The 22,443-nt window shown below is 49.1% G+C and overlaps 1 protein-coding gene and 1 long non-coding RNA gene across 3 annotated transcripts in view; one reads left to right on the top strand and one right to left on the bottom strand.

Moving 5' to 3' along the window:
* LOC137477514 (uncharacterized) overlaps window positions 1–12,219 on the top strand; it is a 302,567-nt gene extending 290,348 nt beyond the window's left edge. Inside the window, exon 4 of the long non-coding RNA XR_011001039.1 lies at window positions 11,890–12,219. This is a non-coding gene — a long non-coding RNA (uncharacterized lncRNA). The remainder of the gene's footprint in view (window positions 1–11,889) is intronic.
* NDUFA10 (NADH:ubiquinone oxidoreductase subunit A10) overlaps window positions 1–22,443 on the bottom strand; it is a 54,918-nt gene that overhangs the window by 22,590 nt on the left and 9,885 nt on the right. The window contains exons 8-10 of one of the 2 annotated variants that reach the window (XM_068196719.1): window positions 21,215–21,300; window positions 15,957–16,065; window positions 5,489–5,927 (exon numbers count right to left, since the gene is read on the bottom strand). In XM_068196719.1, the coding sequence (XP_068052820.1) occupies window positions 5,859–5,927; window positions 15,957–16,065; window positions 21,215–21,300 (264 nt within the window). In that variant the 3' untranslated portion in view covers window positions 5,489–5,858. Of the gene's footprint in view, window positions 1–5,488; window positions 5,928–15,956; window positions 16,066–21,214; window positions 21,301–22,443 lie in introns of those variants that run through there. The other variant, XR_011001037.1, reaches the window with a different exon arrangement.

The following is a 22,443-nucleotide window of genomic DNA, read 5'->3' as shown; positions in this document are numbered from 1 at the left end:
CTCAGTGCATCGCCAACCCACGCCAGGGCACTCACGGAGCCTCCAGCCCCGTGCTCCAAGCTCAGCCCCCGTTTGAGACGCAGGCCTGTTCCCCACCCGCGCACAGGGCACCCCCGTGCCCCTGAGCCCCGCTGCTGCCTGGCCCAGCGGTCAGCCCGGGAAGCCCCTGGCTGCAGGCCAGCACTGCCCAGGTGAGCTCCTGACTCACGCGGCTCCTGAGCAAGAGCTGGAGCGCCGTGGCCAAGGGCAGTGCAGGTGTCTGCATCCTCTGCAGGCCTGGGAAAGGCTGCTGGGAGCATGGGGAGCAGCAGCCGTGTCCTGCCTGGAGCTCGGGCTGGCTCTGTCAGGCAGCCAGATGAGCAGGACTTGGCCTGCTTGCTGGTCACCCCAGGGAAGATGCCAAGTGTCCCTCTTGCCCTGATGCCACTCGGGTGCTTTCTTCTGCTTGAAAACGACACGCAATAAAGCAACGGGGAACACCAGGGCGGACAAAGCACTCGCAAACAGAACTTATGTAGCCTAGGCAAGGAGCAGAGTCGGCCCAAGCGTGGCCACAGCCACCACTACACAATACAGGGCACCTCAAAGCCAGAAGGGTGGGAATCCCAGCGTCCTTCTTAGTGTCAGCAGCCAAAATAGAGTCCTAAGCCCAAATCTGAGAGTCCTTTCCACACACTGAAGAGCCTTGGCCACCCCAGCGCACCCCAGGGAAGCTGCAGCCCCTTTCTCAGTGCTGTCATCCTGCGGGGCCGCTCAGAGGAGCAGGTCGCATTGCCACCTAATGGGATGCGCTGGGAAAGCCCGAGCATCCCGCTGGAAACTAGCGAGACCAGGAGCCCGGGGGCTCTGCAGGAGCCTCACGCGCCCTGCACCGGCAGGGCCGACCCGGTCAGGCCACCCCTGGCTCGGTGACACAAACCACAAAGCAGAGGGGCCAGGCAGGATTGAGAGACGGGTTTGTGTGCTCGGAGCTGTGCCAGGGAACAAGGCCCAGCTCGTCGCCCAGTGGTATCACCACCCACATCTGTCTGGGCACACCAGAAGGCTTTACTGGGTCTCAAAGTCGTTTTCCCCTCGCTGCCTCCCACAGCTCATAAAGGCTCCTGCCAGCAGAGCCCATTGAATATTAAGCTCCTCGAGGAAGCGGCTGTCCAGTTAAAGCTGCCTCCTTGCCGAAATGCTGCACGCAGGCAGACACCACAGGGAAAACCAGCTCCACAGGGACTCCAGAGATGGACATGGGATGGAAATCAGCATGGCTAGGAGAAACAGGGGTGATTGTGCCAGGAAAGCCCAGGAACTGATGCACTGTGCCAAACCCACAGCACTGAACACAGCCTTCCACCCTGCTCTTCTCCATCACCACCTGGAGAGCAACACCTTCCGTGTGACATCACGGGGACTGCTGGGAGCAGCAAGGGCCCCATCTCCTGAATTACGGCACTGACAGTCACAAATGCACCGGCAGGAGGGTCTGCTCACACCCCCGCTCCTGCCTGCAGCACCAGCTCACAACCTGGCACAACCCAGCCTGTGACCAGGGAGCCGCAATCAGAGCAGCAGCTTTGGTGCCTCGCTCCTGAGCCCCTCACCTCCCTGCAGAGTTCTCCTGGCTCACAACAAACACCTCAGGGACAAGTCAGAGGGGACTGGACACCCCTCAGAGCCCATGGTGGCTTTGGCTTCCCTTCCTCACTGAAGGTGCAGTCCCTGCCCATGCCAGCCTGATTTCCAGGACTGCTTCAGCTGCCCACTGAAGGCAATGGGAGCTTGATTTTTATCCATATCCAAAGATAGAAGTGGAAATTGATTTAATCAAGTTCCTCCTTCCTTCAGCCTTCAGTCTCTCCTGTAAGCAGCGAAAAGCATTAAATGGAGTCTGTGTCCTAATGGCAAATCCCAGCCCAGTTTCTGATACCCTCACCTTTTGTGACATAAAACCAATTAACCTTGTCTCCCAAAACACCCAGAGGTGAAGGGAATGTCCTGGGAGCTGCCGTGGACCCTGCCAGGACTGCACAGGTTATGCCTGCTGTATCTTAGCACCATTTTGTTCTTTTTTTTTTTTTTTTTTTTTCATGCATGCATGCATGAACTCCTTTTATAGACCAGGAACTGTCCTGCAAGCTTTCTATCAAAGCATTTGGTTCCCAAAAAGGAAATCTTCTTCCACAGCGAGCAGCAATGCTTGGAGCAGCCACCTTCTCGTAGGCAGGAGAGGAAGCAGACAAGAGCACACCTGTGCATCAGCAGCTGGTTAAATCCCATCCCTTGGTCTGCAGAGGGGCACTGCTATGCCACCCTGGCACTGTGACATTGCCCCAAGAGCTGGTTCTCAGCCGTGCGCCCTGCTCCAGGAGCAGGTGGAGGAACCAGGAGCGGTGCCTGCCTCTCTCAGAGGGAACCACAGCACCCACCGCAAATTCCAAACCCAGCTGCCTTTGAAGATGCTCAGCACTGAGCTAATTGAGTCAAAGCATTCTCAGGCATGGCAAATTGAAGTCTCATTTGTAGCTGCAGTTTCTGCTTGGGAGGGTGGAGAGCACAGCAGGAGTGGTCCCATCCGAGAGCAGCAGCCAGGCTGGGCTCCAGCACCTGCGGAGGAATTACACGACAGCGGCAGGCAATGCGCCGGGCTTGGTCTCGCTGAGAATGAGCGTTTGTCAGAAAACAGGGCTTCAAGATGGGAACCACAGCCACTTCCACGGCATCCTGCCACCCATGGTGCCAGGTGTAAGAGCTCAGCAGGATCACAGAAAGCGATGTCATCAGGTGGGATCAGTGTTGGCTGACATGGATGGGAGCTCCTAGGGCCAGGCACTCCCAAGGAGCTTTGGCCAGTACCACACAATCACGGAATGGTTTGAGCTGGGAGGCACCTTAAGCTCTACTCCAATGCACCTGCCATTGGCAGGGACACCTTCCACTACCCCAGGTTCCTCCAAGCGCCATCCAACCTGGCCTTGGACACTTCCAGGGGTTGCCACTGCTACTCTATAAAGTGTGTGGTAGGGCCTCCCCTCCTTCATGATGTCATCTCCTGTCACCCTCACATCAAACGCACGTCAACAGAAGGGCACCCCAAGGAGGAGAGTCCATCCTTTTCCTTGATCTTCAGACCTCCTTTTCCCCCAAGCCCTCCCTGAACACCAATGGCTTCTGGGGTTCTCCGTAAACACTCAGCTCACACTAAACCTGCTCAGGCACATTTTTGGGAAGCAGCCTATCAGGTGATATTGTGACATCCCACTTCCCCTCTAGCTTTGGTTACTTCCACTCACTTCTGCACAACTGATTCATTTTGCTTTTGTGAGCAGCACTGGAAGCCAGCTGGGATTTGTTGTGCACCTAAATTCCACTTGCTCAGCAGGCTCTTCCACAGAAGTGATTCGTTCCAACCTTTGTCTGTGGTGGGGGCACAACAGAACTGAGGCAGCAGGGATAATACTGAAACCTCACTGCTATTGCATTGCCTAGAGAAGCCGTGCCTGCTACAGCCCTGGAAGTGTTCCAGGCCAGGCCAGACAGAGCTTGGAGCAACATGGGATAAAGGAAGGTATCCCTGGAGTAGGACAGAATGGGCTTTAATGTCCCTTTCAGCCCAATCCCCTTCTGCCATTCTGTAATTAAAACATCAAAGTTTCACTGTGAAGGAGGAAGAAACTTGCTGGATCTCATAACTGCAGCCCTAGGCTCGAGGTCTCAGGGAGAAGCTCGGCCATGCACAGGTATCTTCACAGCCTGGATGGTCCTAACCTACCCCAGCTGAGGGGGAACTATTGACAGACATACTGGGATAGCACAGACAAGCACCAGTCACTCCCCTCCTCTCTCCTTTCTCCCCTCCTGTGCAAAGTGAAGCCAAGGGCGAGGTTGTTGCTGAACTGGTGTGACCACAGAGAAGGCTGGTGGTTTTGCCCATAAATGTGACCTTCCCCAGAATATCTGCCCTGGGAAAGCAGGCAGAGCCAAGCACAGGACAGGACAGGCAAGAGGCAAAGTCCAGGCAATGGGAATTTGGAATAAGAGGGCAGACTGCAGATGGGTTTCACGCATGCCCCTATGCAGAAGCATGGAGAGGATTTGAGCTGTATTATGTTTCCCAATCTAAGAACTGGAGATAGATTCATCCAACTGGCACAGCATAGCCTCCAAAACCCAAATCTCTACAGCTGGTTTGCTAAGAGATTTTTCTTGAGGTGTTGGAGTGGGAAGGAGGGAAGATAAGAACACAGAGGAGGGAAGAGAAAAGCTAGTGCTCCTTCCTACAGCAAAGGGAGATAAAGTTATTTCCTTCACAGATTTAGCTTATAAACAGTTTTAAAGCAGAGTTAAAGCCTGAATAAAATGTTTAAAAGTGCTTGAGATGCATGTTGTCATACCACAGGGCTCACCAGCATTACTTTTCCTGACTGGAATTAAAGTCTTTTATATCCAGAGCTCAGCCTTCCATGCTGCTGGAGTGGGTGGGGAAGGCTCCTAAAGCTGCTCTGCACCCCAGTGAGCCCCCCCCAGTGTCCCACAGCAGCTTCTCCAGCTCTACCCACAGCACAAAACACCTCTCCAGATCTGGCATGGGGCTGCACACACTGCCAAGTGAATTCCAGCAGCCAGAGAAGCTGGCGACACCAGGATGGAGGACACGTGTACGAACACAGCTGCACTCTCCAGAGGAATCTTAAAACCACAGCACGTGCTCCTTTCATCCCCACACCCCTCAGAGCTGGGAGATGGTGCTCTGGGCAGGTGGAGGGAGGCTCACAGTGCTCAGGATCTCACTGCACTGGCTGGGAGTCCTGAAGGATTCAGGCATCCCTTCCCAGAGGACGGATGGATGAGACATAAAACACGGAAGCAAAGCGCTACAGGATCAGCAAAAAGAGCCACAGTTCTTCCCACTGCTCCTTCATCCACTACCTCACCAGGCCCCCAAGGCTCTCATTAAGGGACTCTTCACACTGGTTTTGATACAGGAAGGGGCACAAGCGAGACTTGGCTGCTTAACTCCAAGGCACTGCCCTAAATTCTGGAATGCCTGGCAGCCCTTTTCCTCAGTGACTGAAGCAGTGAGCCCCATGCTGAAAATGCAAAATTAACTGCAGCCTAAATCTGGACAGTGGTGCTTGAACCAATGCCAAGGGACCTCATTTCTGTGACTAATACTAAATGAATAATTTCTTTGAAAAGAACCCTTCCAACTTGGACTTTCAGGGACTTGCAAAAATAATAATTACACTTGTCTTTTATAGCCAACAAACATCTCACTCTATAGTAGAATCAAAGCAAGAAGCTGTAAGTACAACTGCTGGCAATTATTTTGACTTTTTTTAGAATTTTAAGCAGAGATTTTTGCTGTATTAATTGAGATAACTTATTTCCATCTCTCCATGAACTTGTTATGCTTGGCTGAGGTCCAGTCAGTGCCTTTCAGAACACGTTGTTGCTTCTAATGAACCTCACAGAACACCACGAATGACAGAACAAGATATTAACTTTGTGAGAGCCAGGAGGGTACAGGTTTAATTTCTCTTGAATCAGCAGAACAACACTAATCCTGGATAATAATGAGCCACAGTCCCGAGGAAGAGAAAATTCAGCTCTGATGTTCAGCCTGCCCCAGCTCACTTGGCTATCCCACACTGACTGTCCAACATCCCCGAGTTCCTCAGGGAAAAACAAACCAGAATGAAGTGGTTTTCCTTCTGGGAGTCTACTCCCCTTCTGCTAGGGACAGGAAATTATTTAAGCAGTGTTTCCTTGGTGCTACACAAGTGATGTGGAGCAGGTGCACTGAACGTGGCTCCTCTTCCCTCAGGTCCTGTGGTCCATCCTGGCCAGGGCTCCAGCAGGAACAGATTTCATTTCAGCCAGATCCACTTGTCCCCAGCATCAGCGTTGTAGCCTGGCTTGTACTTGAGCCCAGGGAGCTAAAGAAAGCAGAAAGCTCAGTCAGAACTCTGGTCACTCCCCTCAAAGTTCTGAAGTGCCCCGTGCGATCTACAGAACATGAAATACTGTTTTTACATTGTAATGATGAAACTTACAGAAAAATCAATCACTCAGAAAAGACTGGGCTGTGCAGCTGAAGGAGGGACTGCAAAAACCAAAATATATATACGAAAATGAGGCCAATGATCTCAGCACCACATTCCACCTGGATTCATCCAGCTCCTCCCAGCCCGAGAAGGCTCCCCTAACTGTATCATGGAGAAGAGGAACTGAATCTCCTTCCAAAATAGGCACACACATTATTAAATCTATGAAATACTTCATGCATGAGATACTGAGTTAAATACCATGTTAAATTAAACTGTTCAAATGAAATTGCAGATTTAGCCTTCAAGAGCTGAACTTCTCTTCATTAAAGCAAAACCAGTATCTGCCTGCCTTCATCAGCAAAGTCAGGAACCACTTTTTGATGGAAAAACCCAAAGACTTTTGAAGCCTTTACCCAAATTTCAAGGACCCTGGGACCTAAGCAGCAGCCTGTGAGTCTCAGTGCTGAAGTAGCGCCCTTTGGAAGGTACTGACCACGACCTGGAATGCCAGAGATGGTGAGGTCCTGGTTCTAAAAGCAGAATCCATCTCCAGAACATCCATTCCTACCTCCAGGAACCAAAAGAACAAACAGAACACCTCTGAGCTCAAATACTGGACCCGAGAAGCAAAGCACCAGAAAAAAAGCCAACGAGTTTGGTGAGAAAGGCTGAAGCCAGCAAAGATGCTGTAATAAAACTCTTCCTTTAAAAATAAGCTATCTGCTGGCAGCCTCTCCAAATAATTAAGCACAGATCACCTGCTCTGTCTCCAAACAAACACTGGTTTCACACGAGACCCCAGACTTGTCCTGAGGATTTTCCCTTTCCAAAAAAACATGTAAGAGGATCCTGTTGGGGAGAGCTGCCCCTGCAGAGAGAAGCATGATGCAGTCTTGATAAAATCTGTACTCAGGACACAAAATGAACTATTTAACAAAAGATGAAGCCTGTTGTTTTGAAGAGGAGTTGTGTTTATATTCACTTGAATGTCAAAATCAAGACACTTCTTTCCCTAAAAATCAAGCTGACAGAAGACCTGACCTCCTCCACGAGACACTTCCCACCCTGCCTTGTCACAAACCAGTTGTGATCAGTTTTTCTGAGGTTTTTCAATTAATGTCTTGTCCAAACTTCAGCAGAAACCACACAGTCCTGTTAAGAGTTGCCCCTCACTGAGCAAAGAGGAGATGGGACATGAAAATAAATGATTACTATCTCTGCCCCATGGATTTCCAGCAGTGAGCCAGGGAGGACATGAGACCTCCTGTGACCAGCCTGTGACACAAAAACAGCTCTCCCTGGTCCTCTCCAGGCAGCACATAATTGGCCCTTTGCTACTTGAAGAAATTCCCAGAGAAGTAGATTATTAAAGCAACAGGAGATCACTGGGAAAATACAGCAGTTCACAGTTTTGTTTCTGGGTACATCTGCCCTCTTTAAAAAGCTACGATATCAACCCCAACAGATTTCAAATTCATTGTCCAAAACAAATTCCCTGTGTGCCTTTGGTTAAAGACATGCAAGACATCAAAGCAAGCGTTATAAGTATTCATCCATAACTCCATCATTCACAGTGGGCCTTGGCAAAGGCAGGAGAGTTTGGGGATTTGTTACAGCTAAACTTTCAAAATAATCAAAAAGAAAAAAAAAAGTGGGGCGGGAAAGGGAAGAGGGAAGCAGAGTAAACAATTCCCATATTACCTAGGAAGCAGGATGATGGGGATTGATGCTCTGTGTACAAGATGCACGAGTGACACTGGCCACTTTGCCAAACTTTGCTCTTCAAATCCCACATTTTCCAGCTGTGACTGCAGTAAAGGAGCTGCACGGTTGGAACAGGGTAGGATTCTGCAGAGAGGAGTGGTAGGAGCACCAGGGAAGATGTGGGGATGCAGGGCAAGGGGTAAGATGGGCTGGTTCTGGTTAGGCTGGTGCTCCAAAGTGCACCCAGCTGAAATTCCCAGGCTACTCTTGGCCAGCACAAGGGCAGGGATGGAAATCAGGGACCAGCCCTGAGGCTGCTGGGTTTGTCTAGGCTGGGCAGCCCTGGCTGCAAGAGATGATGGGAAGGAGATAGGAGAAAGCTCTATGGGACTTGCCAGCAGCTGAGACAACAGAGAGGGACTGAATATTCACCTTCTCTTGCAGTACAAGTTCTCTGGAAGTGTCCCAGGCCAGGCTGGAGCACCATGGGATGGTGATGGAAGGTGTCCCTGCCCATGGCAGCGGGGCTGAGATGAGATTTAAGGTCTCTTCCAACCCAACCCATTCCACAATTTTATGATCACAGAGATCCCACCAGGAAGCCCCAAGAGCTCCCCAACATCCTTGCAACTCCTGCCAGGTCACCAAAGAACAAATTTTTCCACTTCATGGAAATTGAGTGAGAATGAAGCCTTGGCCTGCTGCATTGCACTCCACAGAGCCCAGAAGTTGGCAGTGAGGATTATTTCCAGAGGAATGGGATCAAATCCACCACACAGAGCACAAAACTCCTGAAATGAGCTGAACCCAAAGGTAGAACCAGCTCAAAGGCATCAAACTGCTCAACTTTAAAAGAGCATTAGGAAAAGAGATGAAAACAAGACCGTCTCATCAGTTAAATTAAGAACCTGCCACAGAAGTGCCTGTCAAAACTATAAACATGATGAAAAGCCCTATAAAGTAGCAGAGGCTGTGGAAGAGCAACAAGCAGCTCCAGCCAGCTGCTTGCTCCAGATCATTCCACACCAGGCACACGTGCAGGTAGAGCTCTGGAGAGCTCTAACCACCTGGAAAGGTTGTTGAGGAGGAGCCTGCCTTGTTTTCCAGCCTTTGGGGAACAAACAGAATTGCCATTACTGCCTTCTATTCCTGCTCTGCTCTGTGCTGATGGCTGGGCTCCACAGCTCCAAGAGCTCTATAAACAGCCTGCTCAGAGCAGCACTGATCAAAGAGCACTTAAAAGCAGAGGCATTGCTCTGGGAGCTCAGGCTCATTCATCAATACCCCGAGGCTGTTTAGAACAGCCACAAGAACAGCCCCTTCCATCACTGCTGGAAGCAGATGACTGCTTCCTACAGGAGAAATCCTTCTCCTGGAAGGGTTGACAGTGTTGTAGGCACACAGCTAAAATCTGAGAGAATCTAGGAACATGGAGCTGCAGATATTGGCTGGATTCTGGGAGGGTTTGGTTCCTGATCGCTCCATATGATTCCTCCTCTGGTTCCTCTCTACAGCTACACAAAAGGAGGACACAGCCAGGTGGGGTCAAGTCTCTCCTCCCAAGTGACAAGAGGAAACAGCCTCAAAATGCATCAGGGGACGTTGAAATCGGAGAAAAAGTTCTTCATGGAGAGGGCTGCCACCCTTGGCAAAGGCTGCCCAGGAGTCCCCATCCCTGGAGGGATTTAAAAGCCACCTGGATGTGGCACCTAGGGACATGGGCTGGTGGTGGCCTTGGCACTGCTGGGTTTAAGTTGGACTCAATGATCTTCTCCAGCACCACCGATCCTGTGCTCCAGAGCAGTTCAAGCAAGGAAGGGGAACAATTTCCACTCCACACACACATCTGAGGTGCGCGTGGCTTGGTTCCCAAAGGCCTGGCACAGACAGATGTTTGTTACAGCCTTACTCCTGCCATCCCTTACTCAAATAAAACCCTCAATGCTGTTAACATCCATCGCAGCCCAAAAAACAAGAGCACCCAAAAGTTTTGTGATTTGAGGCTAAAATAATTCCAGTTTGCTGGAACTGTTCAATGTCTGCTGTCCTGCCCTTCATTCATTCACTAAAGAAAACTACAAAAATCCTTTGGAAAGAGAAGTGCCCAGAAGAGGATCAGTTAGCCACTAGAGAGTGCAGGGAAAAGCCAAGGAACTAATCCAAGCCACACAGCACAGTTAGACACCTCAAACTGACTCCAGTTCACAGTGTAAGCTCCATGGAGATGCTACCCCCCTCTATTCAATTCTATTCCAATTCATTTTAATTTAACAGAGATCTACCCTGGGGATCACATCCCTCCACAGGTGGAGGATTAAGAGGGGTTTGGGAAAGGGGGATGTGCTCCCACATAAAAAAGCATTTCCTTTCACAGGGACAGACTATCAAGATGAAAATGAATTACTTTAATGCCAGTGAGATGTGATTGTCTTTTTGATTCACAGAGGCACCCAGTGCCTGGGACAGCAGGGGCCATCACCTAAAATAAAAAAGACACAACCACCAAACCCAAGATTTGAGACAGTTACAAGGTCTGTCAGGCTCCTTCCTTTGCTGTTTCTGGGATAGATATCCCTGCCAACTGTCCATGATACTTTTCAGGGCAAGCAGGGTGGAAAAGTTGCTGTTCCTAAAGAGGGGATGCTCTCACACTCTCCCCATATGGACAGGATTAGTGAGAGCTGAGAAGTGGGAAGTTGGGAAGAGGAGCAAGTCCGGGTATCCTTGAGCAACAGCTCTGTCATTCCCAGGTTTTTGTTATTCCTCAGGTTCTTTTGGTCTTACTGATACCTAGCTAGGCAACATCTTGTTACTTTAGAAAGGGCTAAAAATACTTTTGCAGAGATAAAACAGAAAAAAAAAAAAACTTAAATGAAGCCTCTTCTAATTTATTGTGTGTCTGTTTTCATTCCTTCCTGGATTCAAGAGCAGATAGGGCTGGGCATTACAGCTGTCAAACACCTCCTTTACAACAGAATTAGGAAAGGAGATCTTGATCCTAAAAAGAATGAAAGCTTCATCTAGCCAAGAAAAAAAATGGCAGGAGAGAGAAAACAGAAGGTTCTATCAAAGGCAGCAGCTATGGCAACAATCGCAAACATGGAGAAGGAAAGACATCCTAAGCTCCTTGCTCTTGCAAAGGTAAGAGTTGATCCTGTAGTTGATCCAGACTCTGGCTTTCCGAAAGCTCAAGTATTCCTTTTGTAGCTCTTTCAGGAGATTTTAATGTGCAGGGGTCCCTGCACTCTCAGCAGAGATGGGGAGCTAAGGGCCCTGCTAACCCTCTGCTTGCAGGCAGCCACCTTCAGCCCCACAGCTGCCCAGAAGGGCCAGAGCAGCTCTTGGGCCCCTCAGACCTGGAGAGCTTTCCCTTAACAGCCTCTCTTTGGGGCTGCCTGTGATTTCCCATTGCAAACACAAGCTCTTCCAGCACTCTCAGTGTTGGGTGGTAGGACAGAGCTGACTCAAGCTGCAGGCTCACCTTCCACCACTCAAAGCTCCTGTCCTGCAACCACCTCCAACCTGGAGGCATGGCAGACATTGGAGGATTTTCCCTCCTAAGGCTGCATCCTTATGGAAAAGAGTGATGAAAAGCCTGGGAAAAAGAGTGTGGGATTCCTCACCCTCCATCCTCTTCCCTCTTCTCTGCTTCCTGCTACCCAGGACTGCAGGGCCCTGCCAGCCACACATTCCCAAGCCCTGGGGCAGGAGGGAGGAGGATGAGGAGCAGGGCACAAAGATGAAGTTAGGCAGGGCAGCCGAGCTGTGCAGCTGCTGTGGAAGGAGCTGAATTGCACCTCACAGCAGTAGCCAGGACTTTGACCTGCTCGAGCTTTCCTTGCTTCATGCTCAGCATCCCTATATTCCAAAAGCAGTCTTCCACCAAGGAAAACAGGGAGGGAAATAAAATGAGAGCCCTGTCTTACCTTTCCATGGCACAGGACAAGGAGGGATCACCTCACACTGTCAGAGGGCAGGGTTAGATGGGATATTGGGAAGAACTCCTCCTCTATGAGGGTGCTGAGGCCCTGGCACAGGGTGCCCAGAGCAGCTGTGGCTGCCCCTGGATCCCTGGAAGTGTCCAAGGCCAGGCTGGACAGGGCTTGGAGCAAGCTAGGACAGTGGAAGGTGTCCCTGCCCATGGCAGGGGGTTGGGAACGAGAAGAGTTTTAAGGTCCCTTTCAACTCAAAGCATTCTGAGATTCTTTGATTCTCCAAATTCCAGCAAACAGCTGCACTTTTATGTACATAGAAAAGCACACGCACGTCAAAGACGCCGTTTCTCCCCACTCCAGGAGATGCAGCAGGAGCGTGAAGTACATCAGCACATTATTTAAGTACACTGATTCCATTAAACAGAGCCATTTGTTTTTATCTTCACTGCAAACACATCTGCCCAAGTGCTCCAGCTCTCCAGCTTCACAGGGCACACACAGAGTTTGGAGCATTATCCCTGGGGATTGTGTGCACTTGGAAGAAAGGCAGAGAGATATAGCAGTTGTTAAGGGAAAAAAAAGGGTAGTCAAGCCTTTACTAGTCTGACAGTTTTCCTAAAATAATGTTGCTTCCCTGAAGAATGAAGGTGCTTATCTCTGATCTACAGAACCTGACTGAAAGGTTGCTTTTCCCTTGCCAAAAGAGTGTCCTTAGAAGTTTCTGAACACCTGAGCAGATCTGCTGGACCCTGCCAGAGGACTTCATGGTATAAGAAGGCTGCAGAAAGCCACCTCCTCACACATGAAAAGACCCCTTACATCATTTAGAGGATATACATTTAAAAAAAAGTGAGTTTTGAGTATTCAGCACTGTAGGTGGCCATCTCACTATTTTGTGCAAAAGCACACACACTAAAATCTTGAACTCTGAAGAGTGTTCCTTCCTCCTCCTTCTTGGTTGCTTCTAATTAATATTTTGAACAAAACCCAGCTTCTACCTGGAATTTGTAACTCCCTGAAAACCACCATTATTAGGCAGCAGGAATTGTGTGCATGGAGCTCTGAAAAGCACAGCAGTTTGCTGCCTATTGGAGAGATCAAGGATTTATGAGTAGTTACAGAGGGAAAAAATCCCCTATGCAAATCATTGCATTGATGTGGTCAAAATCATTACACCAACTTTAAAAGCACACATTTCCCACAAGGAAAAGTTAAACTTCTGTAATTATCTCATAATTAAGCCTTTACTTACAAGTCAGCCTAAACTTTTACTTACAAGTGAGCCTAAACCCCTTATCTTCAAATGCCAAAGTGGCAGCACAGCTGTGACCATCCCTGCACAGCCACGGGCAAGGCAGGGGCCTGTGATTCCCTCTTTACAACCCAACAACCTCCCAGCCCAAATGTGGGTGTCTGGAAGCTCTGCTCTCTGTGCCTGTGCTGGCTGGCCTCTTGCTGGATCACCTCTGCACAGGAGCCTTGCCTGAGAAAAAAATTCAGCCCTTCATTTGCTAAACAAAGTTGTAAGGTAAAAAAAAAACAAACCCAGATCTTCAAAGTTTCAGCACAAAGAATGCAATTCTCAGAACATAAAACAGCAGGTGGGGCTGGCTTTGTGCTTCCCCTTCCAGTAGCTGATGGAAAACAGGAAAACACAGCATCTTTAGCATTGTGCACCAGCCCTGTACAGCCCCCACACTACTGAAGGATTACAAGTATGCAAGCATTCAGAAGAGAGAAAATTAGCATTAATGTAGCCCAAATGTAACAGAATACTTCCTGAAACAAGCAACTCCTCCTGATTCCAAAGGACATTATCACTTTCCACAGCACTTTCCTGAATCAGGGCCTACAAACAAGGCTGCAGAAGGGAGATTATATTTTGGCAATGGTTTTTTTTTTTGGTTCAGCTTCAGCTGTCAACTAACTGGCATGGAGCAGAGCAATCCGAGAGCACAGCCTTCCTTCCCAGGTAACCGTATTCCCCCTCCTAAGCCTCCCTTTGCTACATCTGCAAGGCAAGTCACAAATTTCTCCTGGCAGTCAGTTCCTGGATGAGCCAGGACATTCTCCGTTTCCCGCCAGCACAAAGAGGCACGTGCTGCTGTACAGCCAGAGGAAAAAAGGCTTCCAGAAGTCTCACCCCAGGCTCTCAGCACACAGCACTAAGGTCACATCTAGCTGTGTGTCAGGCAGCCTCAGTAATTCCCAGCTCCACTGCAAAGGGACATCTCAGCCCCAAAAAAGCCCTCTCATCTTGGGGAAGAAAGGCACAGGCAGTGCAGACGGATGCTGTGTGCTAGAGATGGGTCATGCAGCAGATCCTGCTCAAATCTGTGCTGCACAACACAGGCAGCTCTTGGAGGGAAGGGCTCCAAAAATCCTGAGCCCGAGCTTGAAGTTTTGTATTTAAGAATGTGACAGCAAGGAGGAGGAAATTCTGAGAGCAACTTCTCAGCTGGACCAGGGAGTTTTCAAATCCATTAGACAACCTCAGATGCTTTCTGCTGCTTTAACCTTTAGCCCCTTTTACAAGCTGGAAAGGTCACATCTCAAATGAGGCAGAACAGTGTGAATCCAGAAGCCTCTCCACTACACAGCCAAGGAGGAACAAATTGGAATATTCTGTCTATTCCAGAAGAAAACATTGGTAGATCAGTTTCCAAACAAGTCCATAAATCTGCAGCTTACATTTTAATCTCAGTAAGAGACTGTATACTACCAGGAAAAGAAAAATGAGAGGGTTTGGATTATGCAAATCATGGCTTCTAACAATTTATATTGTATATTCCTCCCTTTGTCTTCAGGACTGTCTGGAAAATAATAAGATGCGGTGGCAGAGAAGATTTCGACCCAACTGGAAAACAGAGGCTCACCTGTAACTTTGGCCACTCAGTATTAATTATCAGCTCCACAACTTCTCCGAGGAGCTTTTCCAATACCTGGGCCTTAGGCAAGCCCCGTGTGGGGTGAGGACACCATGCCAGGGAACCACTGAGCAGCACAAGGGCAGAGCTCCGGGGGGATTGGAAGTTGCTGTCTCCAGAAGCAGCAAGGCAGGAGCTAATTAAAACCCTGTGTGGGAGCCTGCATGAGGTGTATGAGAGCACTGGGCACAACAGGCTTTGGATGTGTGCCCACGTGCAGAAACACTCCATTTAAAGCAGCAGCACTTTGGGGAAGCGAGGCAGCATTCATTTCTCCTCTAAAAAAACACTCCCTCCCTCAGCATTCGATAAGGCGTGGCCATGGGTTTCCAATGTTCTTGTTTGACTTAAGGGACTCTTAGATTTCAGAGGTCACAGACTCATCAGGGCACAAGAAACAGAAACAAATAAAAACCATTTATCCATTAGTCCACATCGAAAGACAAAAAGAAAAAAAAAATCAGATTAAGAAAAAACCATTTGCTTCCTTATTCCTCTTGGGGAGAAGCTAGACTTCAAAAAAGGTGGGGATTTGGGCAAAATGCACAAGTTCCTGGTAGCAATGGGCAGGGTGTCCCCAGCAGTGAGGAGCCCCCTGGCCATGTCCCCTCGCCGTGTCTCCAGCAGTGAGGAGCCCCCTGGCCGTGTCCCCAGCAGTGAGGAGCCCCCTGGCCGTGTCCCCAGCAGTGAGGAGCCCCCTGGCCGTGTCCCCAGCAGTGAGGAGCCCCCTGGCCGTGTCCCCAGCAGTGAGGAGCCCCCTGGCCGTGTCCCCAGCAGTGAGGAGCCCCCTGGCCGTGTCCCCAGCAGTGAGGAGCCCCCTGGCCGTGTCCCCAGCAGTGAGGAGCCCCCTGGCCGTGTGCCCACGCCGTGTCCCCAGCAGTGAGGAGCCCCCTGGCCGTGTCCCCAGCAGTGAGGAGCCCCCTGGCCATGTCCCCACGCCGTGTCCCCAGCAGTGAGGAGCCCCCTGGCCGTGTCCCCACGCCATGTCCCCAGCAGTGAGGAGCCCCCTGGCCGTGTCCCCAGCAGTGAGGAGCCCCCTGGTCGTGTCCCCAGCAGTGAGGAGCCCCCTGGCCGTGTCCCCAGCAGTGAGGAGCCCCCTGGTCGTGTCCCCAGGAGTGAGGAGCCCCCTGGCCATGTGCCCACGCCGTGTCCCCAGCAGTGAGGAGCCCCCTGGCCGTGTCCCCAGGAGTGAGGAGCCCCCTGGCCGTGTGCCCACGCCGTGTCCCCAGCAGTGAGGAGCCCCCTGGCCGTGTCCCCAGCAGTGAGGAGCCCCCTGGCCGTGTCCCCACGCCGTGTCCCCAGCAGTGAGGAGCCCCCTGGCCATGTCTCCGGCCGTCCCCAGCAGCACTCACCTCCCGGTACTCATAATAGATCTTGTCATACTCAGAACCGCCAATGGTGATCTCGGGGATGAAGCGCGGGATGGACACGGAATCCAGCACTCCAGCCTTGTCCTGCACGCTGAAGGGAAAAGGAGCACTCAGTTCACACCCTGACCCAGCAATAGTCAAGTATTGTACCCAGAGAAGCTCTGGCTTCCCCACCACTGGAAATATTCTGAGCCAAGCTAGATGGAGCTGGGATGGAGCAACCTGATCCAGTGGAAGGTGTCCCTGCCCACGGCAGGGGGTGGACTGCCAGGGCTTTAAGGACCCTGCCAACCCAAACCATTCTAGGATTCATTATCATCATTCTATGATTAAAGAGCTACTTTTCTGTTAAATAAAGCTTCCAATGATTTAGGCTATTTTCCAAACATTTATCCTTCTCCTTACAAATCTGTGATGTATTGCCTCTCATCCTTGCCTCCAGTTTGTTCCTGCTCCAACTTCCTGCTTCTCCATTTCCCCTCCCAAGTTCATCCTCCTTGGAGATGCTCCATCATTCCTGGGACCCTTCTCCATGAATCCCCTCTGCCTTTTTTGCTTTCTATAAAAGCAGTGTAAAAAACAGTGCTTTTATTGAATGGCACACACTACCTTGCTAAATTCCCATCCTAAACGGACCAGTACAGAGACAGTGAGAGGGTCTGGAAGGAGGCAGCGCCTCCAGCACCCTGCCTTGGAATACCTGGAGGAAGCTGCAGCAGCTCCAGTGATGGATCTCAGGATCCACCACTCTGCACAGCACCAGCGCTTCAGATACCCCAAATTTAAAATGCCTGAGAAACTGCTAGAAAGCCTCCTGCTGCCTGTGGTTATCCACAGGCCGACAGTGCCACCTGCACGTGGCTGGCAAAAACACATCCCTTTCCAGTCAGCACTGACCAAACCCTAGATCCAGCACCAGAAACTCTGCAAATTGGGTTGTTTTCAGTGAATTACATCTCTCAGCAAATACTGACATGCACATCAAGCACACGCCCTGAGCAAAGTTCATCATCTTCAAGCAATTATTTTTACCCCTAAATCATAAATTTTGGGACCTTTCCTCCCAGCAGTGAAGAGTTCCAAAAAGTGAACTGGTTTGCTAACATACCCTGATATTCACTTTGTAAATTATCCCACTACAGACAGATTTGTAAGGAAATACAATAATGCAGTCAAAGTTCAGATGGAAGAAGGTGAGGATAAATGCTCTTTTCCAAGATCAGGATCAACAGCAAAGATGCTTCCTATAAACTACAACAACGTTTAACTTCAGCAACATTAAAGGTGTATTTCACGTGCTGGAAGGCACAAAAGGGAGTCCAGGCAGATATAAAGCATAACATCACACACGGAAATAAGGTTTTGTGGTCATCCACTCTGCAGTGAATCCACTCCTGCCTGAATCTCAGCCAAGTGGCCATTTGGAAAGGACAATTCCCAGGCACATTCCATTTTAGTAAAGGGCCAAATGACAAGCTTGCTGCTCCCAAAACTTATTTGCACAAGAAAATAATGAAAGCTACTGATGGCTTCTCCGTGTTCTCTGCACTTTCAGAAATAATTGGGAATACTAAGCAAAAGCACACCCATTGCCACAACAATGTCTAACCACAAAACCACAGCCACTTGCCAGGACTAATTCCCTGCTCGGCAGGAAGCATTTACAGACACCTTTTATGTTTCTTTCGTTTTCTTTCTCTCCCCCAGCAGAAAATTGTCACTATTTATTCTTTCCTGACCCTTTACCAGACTCTCCTGAAGGAGCTCTCAGAATGCAGCACCTTGCTAAAGGTGCAAGGTGGGGTAAGGGAAGGAAACATGTTTGAAAAAAACAAATTAATGAAGCAACTCAACAAAAACCACCTGAGTTTGCATTGACTGGGCTGTGATTTCTCAACACCTGATGTTGGCATAGTCACAAAACCTCAAGTGACAAGAGAGACCTAAAAGCCAACACCACAAAACCATTCCAGATAAGTTCTATGTTGATAAAGGAAATTAATATTCTTCCTTCTGCCAAAGGGACTCCAATTCCCTCATTTAGCCAGGCAGAACAGGTATGGCATGGCCAAGGTGAGGCACAGCCACTCCCTTGGTGAGCAAACACTCAACATCAGCATCAAGAACAGAAAAAAATTTCCAAAAAAAGCAGGTCTGCAAGAAAAGGGGAGAAGGTGCAGCAACTGCTCTTCAAACCTAGAAAAGCCACTGCAAAGAAGAAATCACAAAAGAAGTGTTTCAACTGCAGCAAAAAGATGGGGTGGACGGGGCTTGGAGCAACCTGGGACAGTGGAAGGTGTCCCTGCCCATGGCAAGGGGAGGGATGAAATGGGCTTTTAAGGTCCCTTTCAACCCAAACCATTCGGGGATTCTATGATTTTATGATGAAGAGAGAACGAAGGTGCTAAAGAAAATAGCTTCTAGTGCCAGAAGTTTTACAATTAATAGTTCATGAGATTTTTGGAGTCTCCATGACAGAAGTTCCAAAGCCAGGTCCAACACATCTCTTGCCAGCCCTTCTAGTCCTGCTGTTCGCAATCAGACATTTAAACAGAGACGCTCCTTCCCCTTGCTAGGCAAAGCTACACTGGGAAGCAGAGCTGCAGGGTCTCTGTCCCTCACTGCCAGGTTCTGAAGGAGCTGCAGGGACAGGTCAGATTGAGTTGTGCAGTTGTCTGATGCAACAAGCGCAGCAAGTTCCCCCGAGCTGATAAATAACACAGGCAAGGCTACACAGCCTGCAGCTCCTCCTCCCAAATGCCATTTATTTTGCAACACACGTAGACAGACAAATGTCACTGGGAAGGGCCCAGATAAAAACATGCCAGAAACAGTGCAGTGGCAGCAGAGGAGCTCCTGGAGACATTTAAAAAGCCAGAACGGTTTCTGTTGGAGAGGAAGGGAAGATGTGAAGAACATCCTCTGGAAGACACCTCCAGCTTCCAAGTACCAAATGCAGCCCATTTTAACCTTTTACCAAGATCCCACAAGCACTTCAGGGCAGGCAGGGAGATAAAAGAGATCATTATGCAACTGATTGCCCATGGGGTGGGCTCACCGGTTTGATGAGCTGCATCAATCACTCAGAGGCCCTGCTGGGGTTTCCACACATTAGATCCTATACATGTGCAATCAAAAGTTCTCTTCAGTCCTGCTCACCCATCCCAGTCCCCCAGACACAGTGGTCAGGCTGAGGGTGGAAGAGAACAGCAGGGCTGACAGCCCCAAGAGCTGGGAGGTCAACAAAGGAAGCAACTGCAGATGGAAAACCAAACAGGGCAGAACTTTGATTAGATACGAGGGGAAATTTCCTCACTGGAAGGGTGGTCAGGCATTGGAACAGGCAGTGCTGGAATCACTGTCCCTGGAAGCGTTCCAGAGCCATGTGGGTGTGGCACTTGGGGACATGGGCTCGAGGTGGGCTCGGCAGTGCTGGGAGAATGGTGAACTCCATGATCTCAGAGGGCTTTTCCAACCTAAACAATCCTAAATAGCTGTTGGAGCCTGCCAGGAACACCCAGGAGAGGGCAGCAGGTGCCTGCACACGAGCAGGCACCGGGAACCTGTGCCAGGAAAGCAGGAGAGCCACTTTCCAAAGGAAAAATTCCCATAGGCACGGGACACCTGCACATGTGTGGGGACCACAGGCTCTTTGCTACTTGGGCATTGGAAAAAGGGAGAAAAGCATCAGCTTTAGGCTTCATGGACTCACACCTGGGCTGGGCATTGAATCCAGCGTGCAATTCCAACACGGCCGACCTGCAGCAGGCTCCCCGCCTTTCTGGAGTTACCATGGGGAAAAACCATGTCCAAACACACACTTTCACAAAGAGTCTCTTCCCAGGCTGCCCGAGACGTTGCCCAGTATTCCCTCACTCTGCTGAGCGAAGCATGAGCTCAAGACTGGCGCAGGATGTGCTGTCACCCCTTTGCCGATGCTCTGACAGCCCAGCACGAAAAAAAATCAAAAGCAAACCCCAGGAGCTGGGCTCAGTGCTCAGTGTGGGTCCCTTCCACACAGGATATTTTATGGTTCTGTGGTTTAAATAAGCAGCTTATCGCATTCTAGGATCTTCAAACAACCCCATGTTTTTGCCAAAAGAATAATTTCTTATTACCTACAGTGATGAGAGCCTTGTGCAGTAGACTCACCCCCCCTCCAAGGTTCAATGAAAAATTCAGTCCTTAAAGCAATTTGTTCCCTTCCAGAACTGTGAAATAGAATCTTCATACAGTATCTTCACACACTTCTGTAATTGTAAGGTTTCCTTCAACTCCCTCCTACTCATCACAATTCATAATCCTTTCCTAATACCTGCATTAGTAGTGTGGAGCTATAGGAAAACAAGCAACTTATTTCCTCTTTCAAAGGAAGTCTGATTGTGATAATTTTTAGGGCCTAAGTCACCAGATGTTATCCTCCAATCACTACACAAAGAAACCTCATCTTTGACACATAAAATGCACCCAAATCATGACTTGATCCTCTCAGACACCAGCCAGCACTGCTCTTCTGCCATTTATCTTCACTCCTTGATAGAAAAACCATACAATTAGGAGCATTATCTCTATTTTTAGGAGGTGTTTAAAGTAACAGCACAGAAAAGTAAAATGCAAGCAATGTCACAACTCTGCAAAAAAAGTTTAATTTGCTTCTCCGATGCCTGTCACAAAGACACAAACTTATGGGCACATACTCAATTTAAAAATCTGTGTTTCTATTAATCTGTGAGATGACCAGGAAATAATGAAAATAATATCGCTCTTAGGTTTTGTTTTAAAAATGTAACTATACTGAAATTTCCACCTGCACATTCAATATGAAGATGAAGTTGCAGCAAAATGGGGAGCCTGTCTCACTTCTGGTATTAACAGCCGTACAAGTGCAGCTATATTCTTTATACACATCTTTGTATTTTATATAAACAAACTAATTAATCATGATGCATTTGCAAAAAATTATTAAAATCAACTTAAATTCTATTCCAACAAGTTATTTTCCAGTGTCTGAGTCTGATCTCTTCCAACTGGGCAGACAAAGATCTTCGACAAAAAACACTCTTAAACTTGTCTGGAGCCTCTTGTCTCAACAATCAGCAGCCAAAATGCTACACCACGTTCCAGTGCCAAGCATCAATATCACAAAATATAACCCCACCTTTAAAAACTCACGGCTTTGACCATTTTCCCTGGGATTTAATGCCAAGAATTGCTCAGTGGCTGGACGATATCACACTTACTAAAGTCTCAAGTGATGGAAAGAAACATCATCTTGCTCCACCCATGGCCCCTTGTCAAACTTCAGGTACTCGATGTCTTCAATTACCTGGAATCAGAAAAGAAAGCTCACTAAGGGTGGTTGGATCCAAAATCAATGAAACAATCAAAACAGTTCATTAAACAAATGAGAGAGGCTTCACTGCTAAAGCTGTAGTCATAAGGCAAATGTCTAGAGATAACATGATCATCTCCCAGGTCTCCTTCTGGAGGCTGTGGCCCTGCCAGGAGTACTGGGCACACACGTGGGGGATCTCCCAACATCCTGTGCTTTCAGCTTTGGATGGCAGGGAATGAACTGGCTGAGAGGTGCCTTGTTGCCAAATTCTTACCAGATCCAAGACATTCTTCCTTAACCTGCCACTGGGGCTGAAAAGCCAAGAAGATACAACCTCACCCCTGAGGGAGAAGGAAATGGAGGTAAGTCTAAATTTAACTCCTTTGTGTTCCAAAAATAAAGTTTGGTCAGTTTTATTCCCAGAGAGGCTCAGTAACACATTCTCTGAGACAGGCAGGGGAGCAGGTGTGGCATCTGCCTCAGTGCTGTGTGCTTCACAGCACAGAAACAAAGGCACATTTCAGGCTGGAAAACTCAGGCCTACAGGAGCTGCAGCGATGAGCCCAAGCGCTCAGGATTTCACCATCCACCACTACCCACCCATGCACGAAAGGAAAGGTAACTCACAGCTCAGAACCCTTCCAATAAGCAATGCCAGCTCAGCAATTCATTCCTTCACCATCCCCAAACTTATCCATCCCTGCTCTGAGCTTCACTTACAGCCTGGCTCCACCAGAAACAGAACTTTGCTGCTCCAGGAGCTAATTGCTTATCACACCTGGCTGCCTGGAGCTGAGGGAAACCTGCCCTGGTGTCAGGAAGATGCTCTTCAGGTGCCTGATGAGATGGAGACAGCGCCTTGGAGCAATCTGGGAAGGAGCAGATTGTTACAGCTCCAAACATCCCTTTCCAGACACCTTTTCCACAGGGAAAGGATAAAGCTGAGGTCATGACCACGTTCCTGATGTCACACTGTCAACCCATTGACAGGTGAGCCATGTCAGCAATGAAGTGACAGAATGGTAGAAGAAAAATCCTTGTGTTCTTTAAATACACTGTAATTATTCCCTGCAAACACTAAATCCCTGATATTACCCCTTAAAAATTATAACCAAGTGCTGTTACAAAGTAGCC

Source organism: Anomalospiza imberbis, chromosome 7 (genome assembly GCF_031753505.1).
Source record: "Anomalospiza imberbis isolate Cuckoo-Finch-1a 21T00152 chromosome 7, ASM3175350v1, whole genome shotgun sequence".
Lineage (NCBI taxonomy): Eukaryota > Metazoa > Chordata > Aves > Passeriformes > Viduidae > Anomalospiza > Anomalospiza imberbis.
Note: the sequence above shows the minus strand (reverse complement) of the source record. Positions and strands in the feature narration are given on the sequence as shown.